At 46.4% G+C, this 18,199-nt stretch overlaps 3 protein-coding genes across 4 annotated transcripts; all 3 read right to left on the reverse strand.

The window, feature by feature from the left end:
• Positions 1–3,876: 3,876 nt before the first annotated feature.
• Positions 3,877–5,927, reverse strand: LOC306941412 (uncharacterized protein). Of its 2 annotated transcripts, none has more exons than XR_013792139.1 (7): positions 5,826–5,927; positions 5,507–5,667; positions 5,271–5,339; positions 5,072–5,119; positions 4,888–4,959; positions 4,307–4,797; positions 3,877–4,148 (listed from the first exon to the last, which is right to left on the reverse strand). XR_013792139.1 is itself a non-coding variant. In XM_079526863.1 (7 exons), the coding sequence occupies exons 2-6, from the start codon at positions 5,610–5,612 to the stop codon at positions 4,695–4,697; spliced, it is 330 nt and encodes a 109-aa protein (XP_079382989.1). In that variant the 5' UTR covers positions 5,613–5,667; positions 5,826–5,927; the 3' UTR covers positions 3,877–4,148; positions 4,307–4,694. The 2 variants fall into 2 exon arrangements, 1 of the variants encoding a protein (XP_079382989.1); XM_079526863.1 differs by having other exon boundaries at positions 4,307–4,729.
• LOC306940590 (uncharacterized protein) lies at positions 5,920–11,299 on the reverse strand. Its single transcript, XM_079525689.1, has 5 exons — positions 11,176–11,299; positions 10,977–11,024; positions 10,793–10,864; positions 6,164–10,569; positions 5,920–5,986 (listed from the first exon to the last, which is right to left on the reverse strand). Exons 1-5 carry the CDS (start codon positions 11,213–11,215, stop codon positions 5,975–5,977), a joined length of 4,578 nt encoding a protein of 1,525 aa, XP_079381815.1. The 5' UTR covers positions 11,216–11,299; the 3' UTR covers positions 5,920–5,974.
• A 3,556-nt stretch (positions 11,300–14,855) lies between these two features.
• LOC306941411 (uncharacterized protein) lies at positions 14,856–17,240 on the reverse strand. Its single transcript, XM_079526862.1, has 7 exons — positions 17,132–17,240; positions 15,991–16,128; positions 15,697–15,795; positions 15,518–15,589; positions 15,306–15,425; positions 15,060–15,128; positions 14,856–14,908 (listed from the first exon to the last, which is right to left on the reverse strand). Exons 3-7 carry the CDS (start codon positions 15,784–15,786, stop codon positions 14,873–14,875), a joined length of 387 nt encoding a protein of 128 aa, XP_079382988.1. The 5' UTR covers positions 15,787–15,795; positions 15,991–16,128; positions 17,132–17,240; the 3' UTR covers positions 14,856–14,872.
• Between the last annotated feature and the right edge of the window lie 959 nt (positions 17,241–18,199).

Genomic DNA, 18,199 nt, shown 5'->3' on the forward strand with positions numbered 1-18,199 from the left:
TCTCTCTCTCACACACACACACACACACATGTGTGCGCACGGACGCGCACGTTGAGTCAGAGTCAGTGCAGCCAGGCAGTGTGCAGCAGCCCTGCGGAGCCGGAGCGGATGTACAGTCTTTTCCATAAACACTCTTAAAACGTGCAGCCAAAACCATGGAAGGGTGCGATTGCCTCTCGGCTAGAGACACACACACAAAAAAGCTCCTTTCTCTTTCAAGAGACCGTAGGAGACGATGACCCACTTAATCGAAACAATTTGGAATGCTTCTCTCTCGCTCTCCCTCTCCCTCTCTCTGTGCGTGCGTGCGTGCGTGCGTGCGTGCGTGCGTGCGTGCGTGCGTGTAACGGCCTCCCAGCGCCTGGAGACAAACATTAAACAAAACCAACAAGCTTATGGTATCACCCAGACTTGTGTGATGGGTCCCTCTGCGAGAGTTACACGTATTTGAGCGGCCGCTCGTGCGCGTGTGTGTATTTGTGTGTGCGCGTGCGCTAGTGTGAGGGAGAGACATAGATAGAGAGGCAGGGACAGAGAATATTGTGCATGCACTCCACAATTATGAGTCACAGTTTGTATATCTACATGCTCATGCATGTGTAATGTGCAAGGCGGCAGTGCATAATGCAGGATGCTGCCTGCTGCCAGGGACTTTATGATGTTAGAGGTGGGTGTGTGTGTGTGTGTGTGTGTGTGGGGGGGGGGGGGGTCTCAAACCAGCAGTAATGATGTCTTCCATCTGTCGTTTGGAGCAAAGTGGAGCTGGCCAGGGGTTGGATGTGGTGTGGTGTGGTGTGGTGTGGTGTGGTGTGGTGTGGTGTGGTGTGGTGTGGTGGGGTGGGGTGGGGTGTGGTGTGGTGTGGTGTGGTGGGGTGGGGTGGGGTATAGGGGTGGGAGGGAAGCAACTCCAACCTCTTAGTGCAGATTCATTCAAACTGTTCCCCAATACGATTGCCTGGTCCCCCGCTGGCCATGATTCACATTGGCCTTGATTCTTCCACACCCGAGTTCACTTCATTCAACTGTAGGCTATTCAATGCTTTCACATTGCATTTATTTTTTATTTATGTTTTTACAAACGTCAGATGTATCTGTATCTTCATGTTGCTGGCTCTACTCAGTTGTAAAGGAATATTCTACAGTTTTTTCCAGCCTTACCTCGATGTCTTCATCGGGAGAAGTAATGGTTGACGGTTCAAGGTTCAAGCTAATGATCAATATGGCCTTCAGCACACACACACATATGCACACACGCACGCACGCACGCACGCACGCACGCACACACGCACGCACGCGCACACACACACACACACACACACACACACACACTGATCCCTTTTGTTTGTATAACTCATGGAGAGAGCAACTATGCCGTAACCCCAGATAAGTTAATCAAGGAAATGGAGTAAAGAGACCACATTGGAATGCTCTCACCAACGATTAAAATGCCAGCATTTGATTTGCCTCTCTGAGAAAGAAACGGACAAACACCAAATTGAATTCTATATCTCTCTGGGACTCTTTTCAGAATTATCCTTTTCTTCAAAACCTTTGTCTTGACCTCTGCTACAGCAACTCAAGGTCAAATGTCTGGTATAGAACTGACATGACTGGTCTAACTGTTTCCTAACATGAAGTAGAGACTGTGCACAATGTAAGACCCATGCATGACCACACCAAAGATTCGCCAAGCAACTCCTTATTGCAACCAAACGGTTGCGAGTAGTTGCATGTTATAAAGAATTGCATTTTATAGTGCTTTTCCAAGTGCTCAAAGAGCTTTACAATGGTTCATTCATTCATACATTGGGAGGTGAAGCGGCGAACAGTCGACGCTTGCAGCGTCCTCACTTTCCACATTCACACACCAAATGGTGGCAAGTCAGTGTCTTGCCCAAGGACACCTCGACATGTGGACATGTAGTTGCATGCAACCATTATCCTCAATGGCAGTTACAAGGAGTTGCATTGGTCCTTCAAACTGTTGTCTTGTTGCGACTATAGTTGCATTGGTGTGGTTTGGGCCTGATGGTCGGTATTGGCCGCTGAGTTGTGAGCTTGTAGATCAGCTGATTACACTATTTTGGAATAAAACAATACATATATATTTTCGCCTATAATGTCATGCCCAAAATAGGGATTGGTTATTAGTCGTAAAAAACATTTAAATGATCAATTATCCTTTATAATAGATTCATTAAATTGATTATAGTTACTGTTGCACCTGTAAATTGAAGCAGAGGATACCGTTTTCTCATGTCTGCGCACCGGAGACCAACTCACTCTCTCCTCCTCCCATTATCCAGAACAATAACGCTGCAGGCCTTGTTTCTACGGCAACAAACAATGAAACTATCAGTGTGTGGAAATGGTGTGAAAATGAACTTTTTGGTGCCAAAGAAACAGCGTTTCCTCCGAGACTCAACTCCAACTGATCGGTTTGGTCGACCATCTAAAACAATTCTAAGGAAAACTCGCATCGAGATTATATGAGATGGCTAATACAATAATTTAATGTTTGCCTATTTTTCTGCCCAATATGCCATGCTCAGATTAGGGATGCTTGGGTTCGAGTGGTTAAAGGGCCACTTCACCCCTTTTGCAACCAGATCCTATTTTAATTATGTTTAGGAGTCAACAAACACTTTCCCGGGGTTTTTATGTGGCTAATTTGTGTTTTTAGATATTTCAGTATGTCAAAGTGTCCATGGGCTCCATGATGTCATGGACACAGGGCTCACTTCCTTCCTGGACTACAATCCCCATAATGCTTTGGTGCACTGCTCCTCCTTGTGGATAGGGGGAGGGCTGTCTTACTGAGACAACATGTAGTCCAGGAAGTAAGTGAGACCAGTGTCCATGACTCCATGACATCACTGGCACTTTGAAATACTGAAATATCTAATAACACATATTTTCCACCTTTCAGAGGATGTCTGTGGTAGGATCTACAAAATCTACAAATGGAACCAAATTGATTCCATTTGTACACTCTCAGAGTTAAATTAACATTGATTTTACAATATAAATTGGAGATCGCTGCCTACAGTTGGAGGCCATCGATATTGTCCTTTTATTTTTGCTGAGGTTTCTGCGCAAAAGGACAGTTAACCCATTTTGGGCGGGAACCCCTTTTGGTGTTTTAAACATTATGTTATAATTTAGCTATTGAAAAATAGCAGATCTACAAGCTCATAGCGCGCCACCGAGTGGCGCGCTACGAGCTTGTAGGTCTGCTATTTTTGAAAAATCGTGAAAATATTTATTTCAGAAAACTGGAGGATTTAGAAAGATTTTTTAAAATTTTGAGGTCAGGCCTAAATGGGTCAAATGATAAGGGACAATATCGGTGGCACCCAACTGTATGTTTTCAAATGGGGGTCGGCGGGCTAATGAGTGTCAATTTGGGGGTCCTTGGCATATCTTTTGAAATGGGGGTCCGCGGGGCTAATGAGTGTCAATTTGGGGGTCCTTGGCATGAAAAAGTTTGGGAACCACTGATGTAGCGAGCCGAGGGGCGACTGTGGCTCAAGAGGTAGAGCAGGTCGTCCAATGATCCATGGGTCGGCGGTTCGAATCCCGGCTCCTCCTGTCTACATGTCGAAGTGTCCTTGGGCAAGACACTGAACCTCAAATTGCTCCCGATGTGCTGGTTGGTATACCTTGCATGGCTTCCGCAGCAATCGGTGTATGAATGTGTGTGTGAATGGGTGAATGTAATGCACAATCTATGTAAAGCGCCTTGGATAAAGGCGCTATATAAATGCACCATTTACCATTAATTTACCATTTACCGACTCAGCCCCGTCCGAGTTGTAAACCAACTAGAATTTCGCGGGCCTTCGGCCCGCTCATCCTAGCTCCCTGCGCGTCGCAAATCGGAGGAAGGAAATTGTGAGAGCAAAGGTAGACAAAGTCACAACATTTCAAAATGTAGTTCTCAGTGTATTTTTAATGGAGTCTGAGTGTTTTTTTAGGAAAGAATGTTAATGTTAACAGTGAATGTGTAGTAAAAGAAGCTGCAGTGCCATGAGGTTGCCCAGATTTGGCCAGTAGAGCCTGCAGAATGGGATCATCATCATCTTCAGTGATGTAGTTCAATCAGAAATGGGATTTGTGAGAATGCAACAGCCTATACATTGCAGAGGCTGTAGAATTGGGGAAACAGAGAAGGTAGGGATAAAGTATACATTGAGACATCTCCACCAGGTATGTTGTGAATGGAATGACAATGCTATGTCTATGTTTGATTATCAGTTATGTAGACTAATCAACAATGAGACTTGTAAGAATGCAACAGCCTTACGTTGATGGGGATGGTTTGGGGAAGACGCAGTTGTCGTGGAAAGGCCAACTTAGCAAAGGAACAATTGTATTTGGCAGCTGATCCAGAGGAGGGCGTGGAGGAGTGGGGTGATGTGGAAGGGGTGTTTGTGTTTCTGGTTCCAGAGATTGTCATGGTTGAGCCTGCAGAAAAGGAGACACAGATAAGGGATGAATCAACCACACAATGTGACATGTCCACCACAGATCATGTGAAAGGTAGTGATATTTCTGGAAAGTGTTAATCAATGTTACTTCCTTTTGTGTGGCTGCAAGTTTGCACAGCAGCAGTTTGTTGTTGAGGGTTCTGAGGAAAAACAGTTTGGTGCCATTGCAGAGTCCGTCTTTGGGGCTGATGTTGCGCAGTAGCATCAAGGGCATTCCTGGCTTGAGGGTGATGAGGTGCCTGGGAAATCCATTGGGGCAGAGGGTGTTGAGGTATTCCACGTTGAACCGCATTCTGTCTTGGTAGTTCTCCAGGGTGTATGTGTAGTGGGACAATGTGATAGTTGTATTAGAGTTATTGAGGTGAAAGTGTAGATGTGAGTGTAGTGCGTTGGTTACCTGTGGTTTCTGCTGTGGCCATTGGCTGTGTTGTAGCCATCATGTGCTGCTGTTTGTCCAGGTTATGCTGAGCTGAGAAATTAAGATGGGAGTGTATGTGACTATATATTCAGTACATGTAGGTATAACATACACACATATGCGTAATGCATTGAGGCAGAGGGCAACATATCTGAGGCCTTACCTCTGGTCCGTCTCACTCTGTCACGTGTTTGCTCCCGCCTGCGCTGACCTGGGTATGGATGTCAGTAGTGTGTGTAGACACAGAGGTACAAAATGTTATCGACATGTTATGCAGAGATATGTAGATAGAAGTCTCTATACAGTGTGTCAGGATGCTCGGTACCAAGCAGTAAGGTTATCTGAATAACAGAAGTCAGTACCTCTGGCCTCAGCCACGTCCAATGAAGGTGTGTTGGCCATTTGTGGAGGAGTGCTGCCCTGGTGTTGAGCTGTGAAGTGATGTGTAGAGAGTTATGTAGAGCACAGGGTGTGAGTGTAGTGTACACAATTAATGTAGGTTATGTGATGAAGATACTGCAGTATCTGTGGAGAAAGAAACAGCAGTGTATTGCATTGTGCAATGTGCTGTGCAAAGTGTAGTTTTGAGCAAGTGTACCTGGTACATGTTGTGCTGCAGCTGCTGGAACCAAGCGTTGTGTTGGGGCTGTTGGCGTGTGAGTGGCATGGGAGGGTCCATGTAGTAGTTCAGCTGCTTGATGCATGCATTTGCGTGTAGCTGTTGGCGATGGATGTTTTGCAGACTATACATTGCAGAGGCTGCAGAATTGGGGAAACAGAGAAGGTAGGGATAAAGTATACATTGAGACATCTCCACCAGGTATGTTGTGAATGGAATGACAATGCTATGTTTATGTTTGATTATCAGTTATGTAGACTAATCAACAATGAGACTTGTAAGAATGCAACAGCCTTACGTTGATGGGGATGGTTTGGGGAAGACGCAGTTGTCGTGGAAAGGCCAACTTAGCAAAGGAACAATTGTATTTGGCAGCTGATCCAGAGGAGGGCGTGGAGGAGTTTGGTGATGTGGAAGGGGTGTTTGTGTTTCTGGTTCCAGAGATTGTCATGGTTGAGCCTGCAGAAAAGGAGACACAGATAAGGGATGAATCAACCACACAATGTGACATGTCCACCACAGATCATGTGAAAGGTAGTGATATTTCTGGAAAGTGTTAATCAGTGTTAGCAGCAGTTATGTATTATTCAGAAATGACATATGTAGAAATGACATGTAGCAATGCAACAGCCTTACCTCAATGGGGATTGTAGGGCCAGGAAGAACAGCGCGAAGCAAGTCTCGAAAAACCACATTGGCAGTATGATGTTCCGGCTGTCCTTCTTTCTGCTTTATGGCATAGGTGAGAGCTTCTGGGTTACCTGTCCTTGAGCTGGCAACATAAAGCTGTCCGTGACTGAAGACAGGGGACGAAAGCCAGACCCCCACTCTTGTAAGTGTCTGGCCTTGGGATTTATTGATGGTGGTGGCAAAAGCGGTGCGGACTGGAAACTGTCGTCTGGCCCACTCAAAGTAGGAATGTCTAGGATCAGGAATGAACTTGATTCGAGGGATCAGGACTTCCTTTTGTGTGGCTGCAAGTTTGCACAGCAGCAGTTTGTTGTTGAGGGTTCTCAGGAAAAACAGTTTGGTGCCATTGCAGAGTCCGTCTTTGGGGCTGATGTTGCGCAGTAGCATCAAGGGCATTCCTGGCTTGAGGGTGATGAGGTGCCTGGGAAATCCATTGGGGCAGAGGGTGTTGAGGTATTCCACGTTAAACCGCATTCTGTCTTGGTAGTTCTCCAGGGTGTCAGCACTGCTCAGGTTGGTTGACAGACCTGGTACCCAGGTCTCCATTAGGTCGTTGATGGCGTCCACGTCCTTGTTGGTAGGGGCAAGTACTGATCGGCCATCCAGCCAGCCGGTAGTAGTGAAGTTGTTGGACATATCTGGAAATATAGTTTGGCAAAACATCTTCATGGAGCACTCCTCCGCTGTGTGGTCATTGTCTGTGTTGCTTTGAATGTGGAAATACCTGTCATCTGGGATGAAGATGAAGTCGTTTGCATCGTTGGCTGTACCATCACCAATGCGGAGTGTCCATTGGTCAAAGGCCTTCAGGTCTTGGTTTTCACTGGCCCTGACTCGCATGTTCTCTGTGAGGCTGGAGACTTGGAAGTGTTGCCAGAGGCCTGAGTTATTGAGGCAGCTGTTGACAATTTGGGCAGGATTAGCCCCTTGAACCACTGGAAGACACTGGCGGAAGTCGCCGGCCAAGATGATGATTTTCCCACCAAATGGACAGTCTGGCTTGTTCATCAGGTCTTTCAGAGTGTAGTCAAGTCCCTCTAGCAAGAAGCGGTGCAGCATGGTTGCCTCATCAATGAGCAGGAGGCGTGCCCGTCGCACCAGCTTGGCTAGGCTGCTTTGAGCTGTGATGTGGAAGGGTGTGTGTTCTGTTGGGTGGAGAGGTGCTTTCATCCGCGAATGGAATGTTCTGCCTAGGTGTAGGAGTTGTGCAGCAATGCCAGTAGTTGCCATGGCAAGGGCAATACAGCCACCAGGTTCCAGACTGCGCACAGCGTCCAGTAGTGCATTGAGTAGGAAGGTCTTACCACAACCGCCACGTGCTGATATGAAGAGTTGTAAGTTGGCCTGTTGCTGGACTGCCGTCATGACAGTGTCGTAAATCTGTTGTTGTGCAGCAGTGAATTGTGGAATTGTTGCCTGTACATTGGCTTTCAGCTGGGCCACATCATAGTCCAGCTCCTCACGGATAAGAGGCTCTTCGATGTTGACCAGCCCATGGACAGTGGCCTTTTCCTCATCTGTCATTTTTTCCAGGAGGAAGTCTTGGAGGTCATGTTCATGTGACTGGAGGCGGACTTGCAGATCCAGTCTCACCATGGTTTTGAGTTGCTGGTCAGTGAAGGTCGTTGCACTCTGCTGTGCTCTCCGCTTGAAGTCATCTGTCCAGTCTGGCCAGAAGTCGTTAAACAGGCTTGCAGGGTTCGCTGGTTGGCAGAAGATGAGGATGATGACGAATAGGGCACGAATCTGGGGGCAGAGGTGAGTGGCAGCAGCCTCAGTAAGGACAGTGGACCACTCTTGGTCATCATCCAACAGGCCAAGCTCCCTGCACACTGCCTGGTAGGTGTCAAGGCGGCTGCCATTGACTGAGTAGAGGTCCTCAAAACTTATTTTCCCTTTGGAGTGGTCATTGTGGAGGAGCAGTCTCAGGTAGAACACATCTCCAGCTAGGGGGCTGATGGTGTGGACACGGCCAACGGAGAAAGCGTTGTTTTTTCTGAGTTGCCACTTGTTGTTTGTGTAGGTGTATTTGTGAGGCATGTCAACATAGCGCTGCATGGTCATAGGGTTGTAATCTGGACCTTTGGCTGTCTTCTGTTGAGCATTCAGTTTGAAGAAAGCAGTCAACTCTGTCTGTCTGCCCTGCTCCACCACATTCTCCTCATCACCCTCGGCGAAAACGACGTATTGCTCGTGTTCCAGATGCAAGCGGAGGACTTGAACAGGAGGCTTGTTGGCGGATATGGGGAATGCGAAGAGTTTCCAGCAGGCCTCACTTGAGCCAACAGAACGCATGTCTTCATAGTCCCTAATCTCATCACGGGCAGCCTGGGCGCCCTCAACTTCAACACAAACCATTGCACGGTCCGGCCCCTTGGTCACATATTTGTAGAGATATTTGGCCGCAAGTGCAGAGATGCATACTTCTACGTTGATGTGGCAGTTGTATCGGAGGCTGAGGTAGGGGTTGTAGGGCACTACCCAACTGTTGTTGATGTGGTTCCCATTTTTTTGTGCAGTTCGGCCACCATTATCTGGAGAGCGACGGCGGTAGATAGGATAACTTGTTTCGTCACCAACTGTTGTTCTGGGCTGGAAGGGTTTGGGGAAGTTCTTCTTGCAGGCTTTGCAGTTGGAGCCGGCTTTCTTCTCCATGCAGGGATTGTTGGGATGCTCTTGTCCACAGGGACCGTGGATCATGTTAGCAAGTACAATGTCCCACAGTGGCTGGCGCCTTGCTTTTTCTTGGGCAGAGATCCCATTTTCATGCGGGTCAGGGGGAAGTTCTGCACAGACAATTTGGTCCACTTGGGCTGGTGTCTTGGGTTTGTCCTGCTCTGCTAGAATGAGGAGGATGTGCGAGTGAGGCAAGCCGCGTTTTTGAAATTCTATGACCCAGAGGTGGGCAATGGCTAGGCCAAAGATGTGTCTTTTGATGAGGTCATCCATGATCTGATCTTTCTTTAGTTTGAATACCCGGGCCACCAGGTCAGGTCGGTCTTGGGGTGTCTGGCCAGGGGTGAGGGCAGCTACGATCTCTGGCCAGTGAGGATTGCAGGTGACCGTGATGAAAAGGTCTGGCTTTCGCATGTGGCGGACTATGGCCATAGCGTCCTGGAACTTGCTGTGGTACCAGCGTGGACTGCCATGGAAAGAGCTAGCAAGGATGACTCTACCCACAGCATGTTCCTGCTCATTGTGGTGGACAGAGTGAGATGGAGCACTCCGTTCCCGTCTACGCACAGCCACAACCTGTTGTAGTTGTTTGAAGCTGTCAGCCCGTAATGTCTTCTGGTTATGGCGCTGCCAAGTCAGCCTCTGGTTCTCGCATGTTATCCAGGCATTGAGGATCCATTCTTGGAACAGTCTGCCTGCCTGGAAAAGGTAGTCGCTCGCAGTGTGACGACTGTTCATGTGATAGGCAAAGAACTCACGGGCTGTGAGCCTTTTTTTTTCATCACCCACATGCTTGAGAGCACAGTGCCAGCCAGATGTCCCTTCAATGAAGAGGAGGGTGAAGTGGAGGGGCATGGCTTTGGGATGGCGGTCAGATATGATTTTCAGACCTCCACCACGTAAGTGGATGACCAGATCATGTGCCTGTTCGTTGGTGACAATGCAAAGTTCTTGGAGATTGGAGGGGGCATTGTAAACACCGGAATGTCCTCCCTGTGGCCTGGCTGCAGCACTTATGACAATAGTGCCTCGCTGTAGTTGTTCTTCTGGGGTTTCAAGGATTTGCTTGAAATCTTGGACAAATATATTGTGCAGGTGAATAACTTGCTGCACAGTGTGCAGCAGCTGCGCCATTGTGTCCTTGTCAGCAGTGGATGTTCTGGCGGGGAGTGTCATGTTTGCAAATCTGGTGGTGTTTTCCAGACTTGGGTCGAGGACATAAAGTTGGGCAAACACAGCAACAGCACCAGGTTCTGGTTGGAGTGGCCCGATGCGCTGGATTACCTTTCCTTGGAAAATGACAGTGGGAGTGAAGCGTGTGAATGTTTTCTCTTTGACCGCAATACTGGAGAGGCAGACAGCGTTGTTGATGACACGGCTGTGTTTCCGAAACAGTTTTGCCTGAGGGGTATCGTCAAACCACAGATCATTGATGGCCTGTGGGGGCCTAGGGAAGGCTGGTAGGCAAACCTTTCCATTCAAGCAGCAGATACTGGAGGTCTCGTTTTTGAATGTGAATGCGTGACAGTGGTCACACACACAGTTGAGCTGGCCAATACTCTGTGGTGTGTCGGAGAGTTGGTTGATAGTTAGTTGGCCGCTGAGAATCTGCGCAGTGCAAGTTGCAATTTTGGCAGCAACTTGTGATTGTCGTCTTGCTGGCTGATGGGAACTGCCTGTGAAGGTAAATGGAAAGTATGGTGTGAAGTTAATTTCATGAGAGTCATGCAATAAGTAGATTGTGGTCAGTATGTGAATGTGATGTTTTTGTTGAGGCAGGCAATGGAAATGTGTGGAGGCATTAAATTGAACTGTGTGTATGTGTAGTGGGACAATGTGATAGTTGTATTAAGAGTTATTGAGGTGAAAGTGTAGATGTGAGTGTAGTGCGTTGGTTACCTGTGGTTTCTGCTGTGGCCATTGGCTGTGTTGTAGCCATCATGTGCTGCTGTTTGTCCAGGTTATGCTGAGCTGAGAAATTAAGATGGGAGTGTATGTGACTATATATTCAGTACATGTAGGTATAACATACACACATATGCGTAATGCATTGAGGCAGAGGGCAACATATCTGAGGCCTTACCTCTGGTCCGTCTCATTCTGTCACGTGTTTGCTCCCGCCTGCGCTGAACTGGGTATGGATGTCAGTAGTGTGTGTAGACACAGAGGTACAAAATGTTATCGACATGTTATGCAGAGATATGTAGATAGATGTCTCTATACAGTGTGTCAGGATGCTCGGTACCAAGCAGTAAGGTTATCTGAATAACAGAAGTCAGTACCTCTGGCCTCAGCCACGTCCAATGAAGGTGTGTTGGCCATTTGAAAGTGTAGATGTGAGTGTAGTGCGTTGGTTACCTGTGGTTTCTGCTGTGGCCATTGGCTGTGTTGTAGCCATCATGTGCTGCTGTTTGTCCAGGTTATGCTGAGCTGAGAAATTAAGATGGGAGTGTATGTGACTATATATTCAGTACATGTAGGTATAACATACACACATATGCGTAATGCATTGCGGCAGAGGCAGGGCAGGAATTTCACGACGGCCACGGCGGCCATGGCCGTCGTTGCCCCTCTCTTTGGCCGTGTGCCCCTCGAAAAATTATATGCCCAGACGGCCACAGTGGCCGCGGTGCCCATGTGCCCCGACCGGTGCCCACAGCAGTTCATTTTACCGTTTTTCCAGTCATTACAGTAACCTTCCCCAAACGTCTCGCGCAGACTTGTATTGTCTGTATTGTAGTTGTGTTGCCATTTGCCAAGTGGTTTGATTATTTTGCGTTACTTTGCCTCCTCCCTCCTCCTCCGCTCCATGCACGCATACACGCACTGACAGCTCTCACTCGCTTGACACTCGGCCCGGCTGGTGCGGTGCTTCAGGATTATTATCACACAGAGCCTGTGTGTTAAGACCAACGTGACTCGTCTTCATGGATATAAACTCACAAAACAACACCACGCAACAGCATAGACTGCAGGACTCCACCATTTACCACGCTATCGTCTGCTCCGTTAGTTGACAGAGTAAATTGTTTAAACAGCCAACGCTGGCCACGGCTAATATCGCTAGCCAAACGCTAGTAGCCAAGCACCAGAGCGCGCTCACTGTACACCACACGTCGCTCGCTTAATAATCATTCATCAATGCGGACATAACGTGGTAAATGTTCATATAAGCACACAATTGTAAAAATGCTTTTTACACTTGACTTATCTCCAGAGTCCTCAGTCCTGCAGCCCCACAATGCCATATGCCAGTCTAGCCTTAAAATCTACATGTACATGTTATTCAATATATTACTTTAGCACAAAATAGCCTATAGGCTTTTCTAAACCAAGCCCTCTTTCAAAAGTTAAGTAAGTAAATGTTATTTATAAAGCACCTTTCGAAACAAAGTTAGAAGGTGCTGAACAATTTGCACAGTATAAACAATAGAAGAAAATTAAAAACAAGGAACATATCACACAGTTGTGACAATATAGCAGAACAAAAACAAACAAGGCAGAACAGAAACAGGGCTATAAAAATGAATGTAGGCTGTCTGTCATTGTATTTTCTGTGAATTAACTCAGTTTAATCCAGTGATCCTCAGCCATTTTAATTTCAAGGACCCCCAAATTAAATGTATATTAATTAACCTAGGGTGACAGGGTCCTAGCCCATTTCATTATGATTTTCATCTCTGCACTGGGACCCCATGTTACAGACAATATTTTACAGTAGCTACTTATATTTTGTTATTTAAAGCTCTGATTATTTATTTAAGAAGCACTGTTCTGAACCACTGTTCTGAACCAATGTTCACCTTTAACACTTTGATTGCTGGAAGATCTCAACAGGCCTATTTGGATGTTGCTGCCATTTAACATTGCACAAAGGCCTTGTTCGGGGGCCCACAGTAAAATGTTCTCTTATAGCGAGAATCACACGCCTACATCAAAAGAAAGCTGAACTTGTCCACTTCAATTAAAAAAATACATTTTGATTTTACCATGTTCCATTCTGGAGATATTGACCTTTTTGCAACACCTGCATTTGCCTGGAAGTGGTTATCTTGAACAGCGAGCAGAGTTATGGATGGTTTAAAGTCAGAGACATTGACAGGCAGATATAAAATTGAACCCAATAAATATCCTATACATCCTATACACCGAATGAAAGCCCTGAATGTGTACTTTTACGAGGAAAACAGTAAACATTGATCCCATCTACAGTTAGACAGTAATTGGTTATTGAATGCAGCTTGTGCCCACCAGATAACTTCAGAGAAGACATGGACGTGAACTCCTCAATATTCACAAAATAAGGCCTATAGCGACATATAAATACTATATACCGTATGAAACAGAAGACTCTCTGCTTTCATAAGAAAAAAACTTCTACTGTAGTAATAATAAAAATCACACCCCTGTGAAGTGAGCGGTGCAACTCTGTCCCATATTGCACCACTCACTTCACATGGGTGTGATTTTTATTATTACTACAGTAGAAGTTTTTTTCTTATGAAAGCAGAGAGTCTTCTGTTTCATACGGTATATAGTATTTATATGTCGCTATAGGCCTTATTTTGTGAATATTTAGTTCAGGTCCATGTCTTCTCTGCAGTTATATCTGGTGGGCGCAATGTGCATCCAATTTATGACAAACTGTACATGGGATCAATGTTTACTCTTTTCCTCGTAAAAGTACACATTCAGGGCTTTCATTCGATGTATAGGATGTATAGCATATTTATTGTGTTTATTGTTATATCTGCCTGTCAATGTCTGACTATAAACCTTCATAACTATGCTTTCTTTTTGATGACGCCTAATCTATCTCACTGCTTTCATTGTTTTGATCGCAGTAACATTGGGGGGGGGGGGGGGTCATGGGCACATTGGGCAGCAAAAGTCTTGATCCGTACGGCTATAAAAAGTCCCATTTCACCGTTCGGTTCAGAACTATAGTATAACGATGAGACGCGTTGTCATCATCAGCTGATTTTGTTTTTCAAGCTAGTGAAGTATATTTACTAACAAGAGAACATGCCTGGGCATGCAGGTTGGAGGCGATGGAGGAAAAAAAAAGATTCCCCCGGCTGTGATGTCAACGACAACGGATCACAACACCACGGTTTAGGACGCGGAAAAGTTCGTTATACATTACACCCGGGTCGATTACGTCCCCGATGCGTTCATTGCGGTCTTATCACTACAATTATAATGAATAAAAAAGCGTTACAATCACACGTCCGAGCGATCTCCGATTATGACGGTTCTGCATGGCGATACGTGATCCACCAACGGCTCTGTCCGAGAGACAGAGCCAGCCAGGACAGAGCCCCCATCTCGCAGGCTCCTCCTGCAGGAGAAACAGGAGGGGAGGGGGGAATCGAGTAGTATAGTGTTGTGTGAAAGCCAATAGCTGGAGGAAAGCCTGGTGAGGCGAGGTTAGGTTAAATTTGATTCTTTTCATACACCGACTGGATCATTCCATGGGCGCGTCCATTTTAGACTGGCTTAGTGGCTTCTACACGTAAAGCGGCCCGCCCTCCTGTTTTCAGGATGGGAGGGGGGGTTTTTTTTTTTGGTTTTTTTTCTGATCACGTGAGCGGGACTAAGCAACAATGATAGGGCGATGGTTCTTCATTGTCCGGGTGGGTAAAAAGATGAATGAAAGTATGCTATAAAAAAGTGATTGAAACGTATTGATACGTGATCCGCACCCGACGTTTGATTAATTGATAACGTATTGATACGCGATCCGCGTTGGGAGTGTTAAATAAAAAAAATGTAATCATCCTTAACCTTTAAGCTAAAATAATGATGACCGGGGACTTAAAATCATTGTTTTAATTGATGGCCTTCATGCCCTGGCACTTGGCCTTGTGCCCTCAAAAAGTTGACCACAATAAAGGCCAAGTGGCCTTGCCCCTAAAATGATGAAATTCCAGGCCTGGGCAGAGGGCAACATATCTGAGGCCTTACCTCTGGTCCGTCTCATTCTGTCACGTGTTTGCTCCCGCCTGCGCTGAACTGGGTATGGATGTCAGTAGTGTGTGTAGACACAGAGGTACAAAATGTTATCGACATGTTATGCAGAGATATGTAGATAGATGTCTCTATACAGTGTGTCAGGATGCTCGGTACCAAGCAGTAAGGTTATCTGAATAACAGAAGTCAGTACCTCTGGCCTCAGCCACGTCCAATGAAGGTGTGTTGGCCATTTGTGGAGGAGTGCTGCCCTGGTGTTGAGCTGTGAAGTGATGTGTAGAGAGATAGTATGAGTTAAGTAGAGCACAGGGTGTGAGTGTAGTGTACACAATTAATGTAGGTTATGTGATGAAGATACTGCAGTATCTGTGGAGAAAGAAACAGCAGTGTATTGCATTGTGCAATGTGCTGTGCAAAGTGTAGTTTTGAGCAAGTTTACCTGGTACATGTTGTGCTGCAGCTGCTGGAACCAAGCGTTGTGTTGGGGCTGTTGGCGTGTGAGTGGCGTGGGAGGGTCCATGTAGTAGTTCAGCTGCTTGATGCATGCATTTGCGTGTAGCTGTTGGCGATGGATGTTTTGCACAGTATGTGAGTGTAGTGGACACAATGCAGTAGGGGTAAATTTGAGTGCAACATATGTGAATGCATTACCTCTGGTGTCATGCAGGTGCAAAGTAGGGGTGTGGAGCAGTCGTGGTGTAGTCGCGTCATCAAGGCGTTCTGCTGTGAAGTGAGACAATCATCATCAAGTTGTGCTGCTATGACATGGTGCTGTGTGATGGGTCCCTGCCGCCACACAGTAAATAGAAAGGTGTCAGTGTACTGGGTACCTGTGGGCTGGGTGTCTTCCAATGAGCGGGTGTGTGTGTGGCCACGTAGAGTGTCGCGAGCAGGGTTGTGGTGGAAGTTTGGATCCTCATTGCGTTGTTCTGTGGAGTGTGATTGGACAGCATGCATGAGTTAGTGTAAACTGGTCACGTGTGGGAAACTGGTTACGTGTGGTACGATGTTAGTAAATGGTGGTCCACACACAGTGAAGGAGTACGTGTGTGCACAGTGTGCACAGACGCACACATGTATTGTGCAGTGCAAGTGTTTGTGGAAGGTTGTTAGAGCACATGTACCTTGTGCGGATGGTGCTGTACCTTGTGCGGATGGTGCGTGGTGTTGTCTGGCAGCTGTGTGCAAGCGTATTTGGGTGGCGTTTGCCGTTCGGTATCCAAGGGATGATGTGCGTTTCTTCGGCATGGCTTTGTATGTAGCTGAAGTGGTTGAAAGAAGTGTTTTATGCATTGACGACAAATTATGAAATTATAGTTATGGTATGAGGCAAATAATGGCATTTTTGGCAACAGCGGAATTGTTAGCAGCCCTCATTTTCAGCATTGACAACATGAAGACAGAATTGGGTGGCAATAGCTGTTGTACATGAGACATGGCGGCGTGTTATTATGCTTGTAATGATGCTAGTGTTATTATTAATATTGTTATTGTCATGCTATTTGTAAGAGCATAATTGGCAACAGCCCAATTGTTAGCAGCCTGTATTGTTAGCAGGCGTTATTTTCAGCATTGCCAACATAAATGGAGAATTGTGTGGCAATAGCTGTTGTACATGAGACATGGCATTATCAGCTGTTGATGCTGTTGATGCATCAACAGAATCATAACGTGGCTCTGATTCAGGAAGCTGATCTGCTTTTTTTTGTTTGTTTTTAACGTCGTATAAAAGCATATAAGTATGCGGACGTCTCTGAGGTTTATAACAAACCAAACCGTTTGAAATTCGGTTGTAAATTGAGCAAGTTATGGTCATTTAAGAGTACATCATAGACACAATGTTATGTGGGCCGAGGTAAGATGGCCGCCACGTAACGACGTCGCTCTTTTTTTTTTTTTTTAAGGTCGTATAAAAGCATATAAGTATGCGGACGTCTCTGAGGTTTATAACAAACCAAACCGTTTGAAATTCGGTTGTAAATTGAGCAAGTTATGGTCATTTAAGAGTACATCATAGACACAATATGTGTAAGATGGGCGCCACGTAACGACGTCGCTCTCCATTGTTTAACAGCGCGGGTGAGCTATGTAGAGTTGATATATATCTATGGTTATGATGCTATTAATAATAGCATTAGCAGCTGTTTATGTAGTTGTTATGCTATTAATAATAGCATTAGCAGCTGTGTTTCAGTATTGACACACGTAGCAAGCACACACAGTACACACACACGCGCACGCACCCTGAAATTGTAGTTAACTTACCTGTAATGGTGGAAAGAGGCGTAGTGGTCGTGTCCAAGTGAGTAGTGAAAGTGCTGTGAAGAAGGGTGTCGTGGTCGAGGGGGACAGCGATACGCAATTCAATGCAATGCGAGAGTCCGTCCCGCGCGCAATTGTCGTCTTTTCATGAATTAAACTGTGTATGTAATCGCGCCGATCTCCAGCCAAGTTGGAATCAGTGTGTGTGAGGGTGTGTGTGTGTGTGTGCGTGCGCTCGCGGTGTGTGTGTGTGTGTAACTTGTGGCGGTCCAACCGGATGTGAAATCCGTAACCAAAGCTGTCGGGGGTCACGTGGTTGGCTGTGAGCAAATGGGAGAGGGGATGTAGTGTTGCCAGGTCCTTTGCCAGTTCCGCGTATTGTAAGCGAGTGGTAGTGTGTGTAAGTAGCGTGTTGAATGGCGGTCCAACCGGATGTGAAATCCGTAACCAAAGCTGTCGGGGGTCACGTGGTTGGCTGTGAGCAAATGGGAGAGGGGATGTAGTGTTGCCAGGTCCTTTGCCAGTTCCGCGTATTGTAAGCGAGTGGTAGTGTGTGTAAGTAGCGTGTTGAATGGCATTGTTGTGTGCTTGTTTTCATAGACGTGGCAACAAATTAGTAAGAGTAGGCAATGGGAAAAAAGGATGCAGTGTTGCCAGGTCCGCGAGTTTTAAGCGTGTTGTAGTGTGTGTGAGGAGCGTGTTGTTTTCTGGGCTTGTTTGCATAGACCTGGCAACAGTGGGCCGTGTGTGAGTGGGGGGGTGTCGGTGCTTGTGGCGTGTTTGTGTTTATTATTGATATGGATGTTGTTTGTGAGTGTGGACGGGAGCCGGCTCTAGTGGCAGTGCAATGACAGTTTTTACGCGGGTGTTGTTGAGTGTGGCCGTGCGGCGCGACATGAGGAGATAGCCGTGGATCGACGCGGAGGGTAAGGCTGTGTCGTGTTAGTGTGTTTTTTGCAGTGTGTGTTGCAGCGTGTTGCAGCGTGTCAGTGACGTAGTAGCTGGTGACTTTATTTTCCTACTTGGGCACACCTACTTGGGCACACCTTCTCAAATGTATAATAGATTGCA

Source organism: Electrona antarctica, assembly GCF_951216825.1.
Source record: "Electrona antarctica genome assembly, chromosome: 17".
NCBI classification, from domain to species: Eukaryota; Metazoa; Chordata; class Actinopteri; order Myctophiformes; family Myctophidae; genus Electrona; species Electrona antarctica.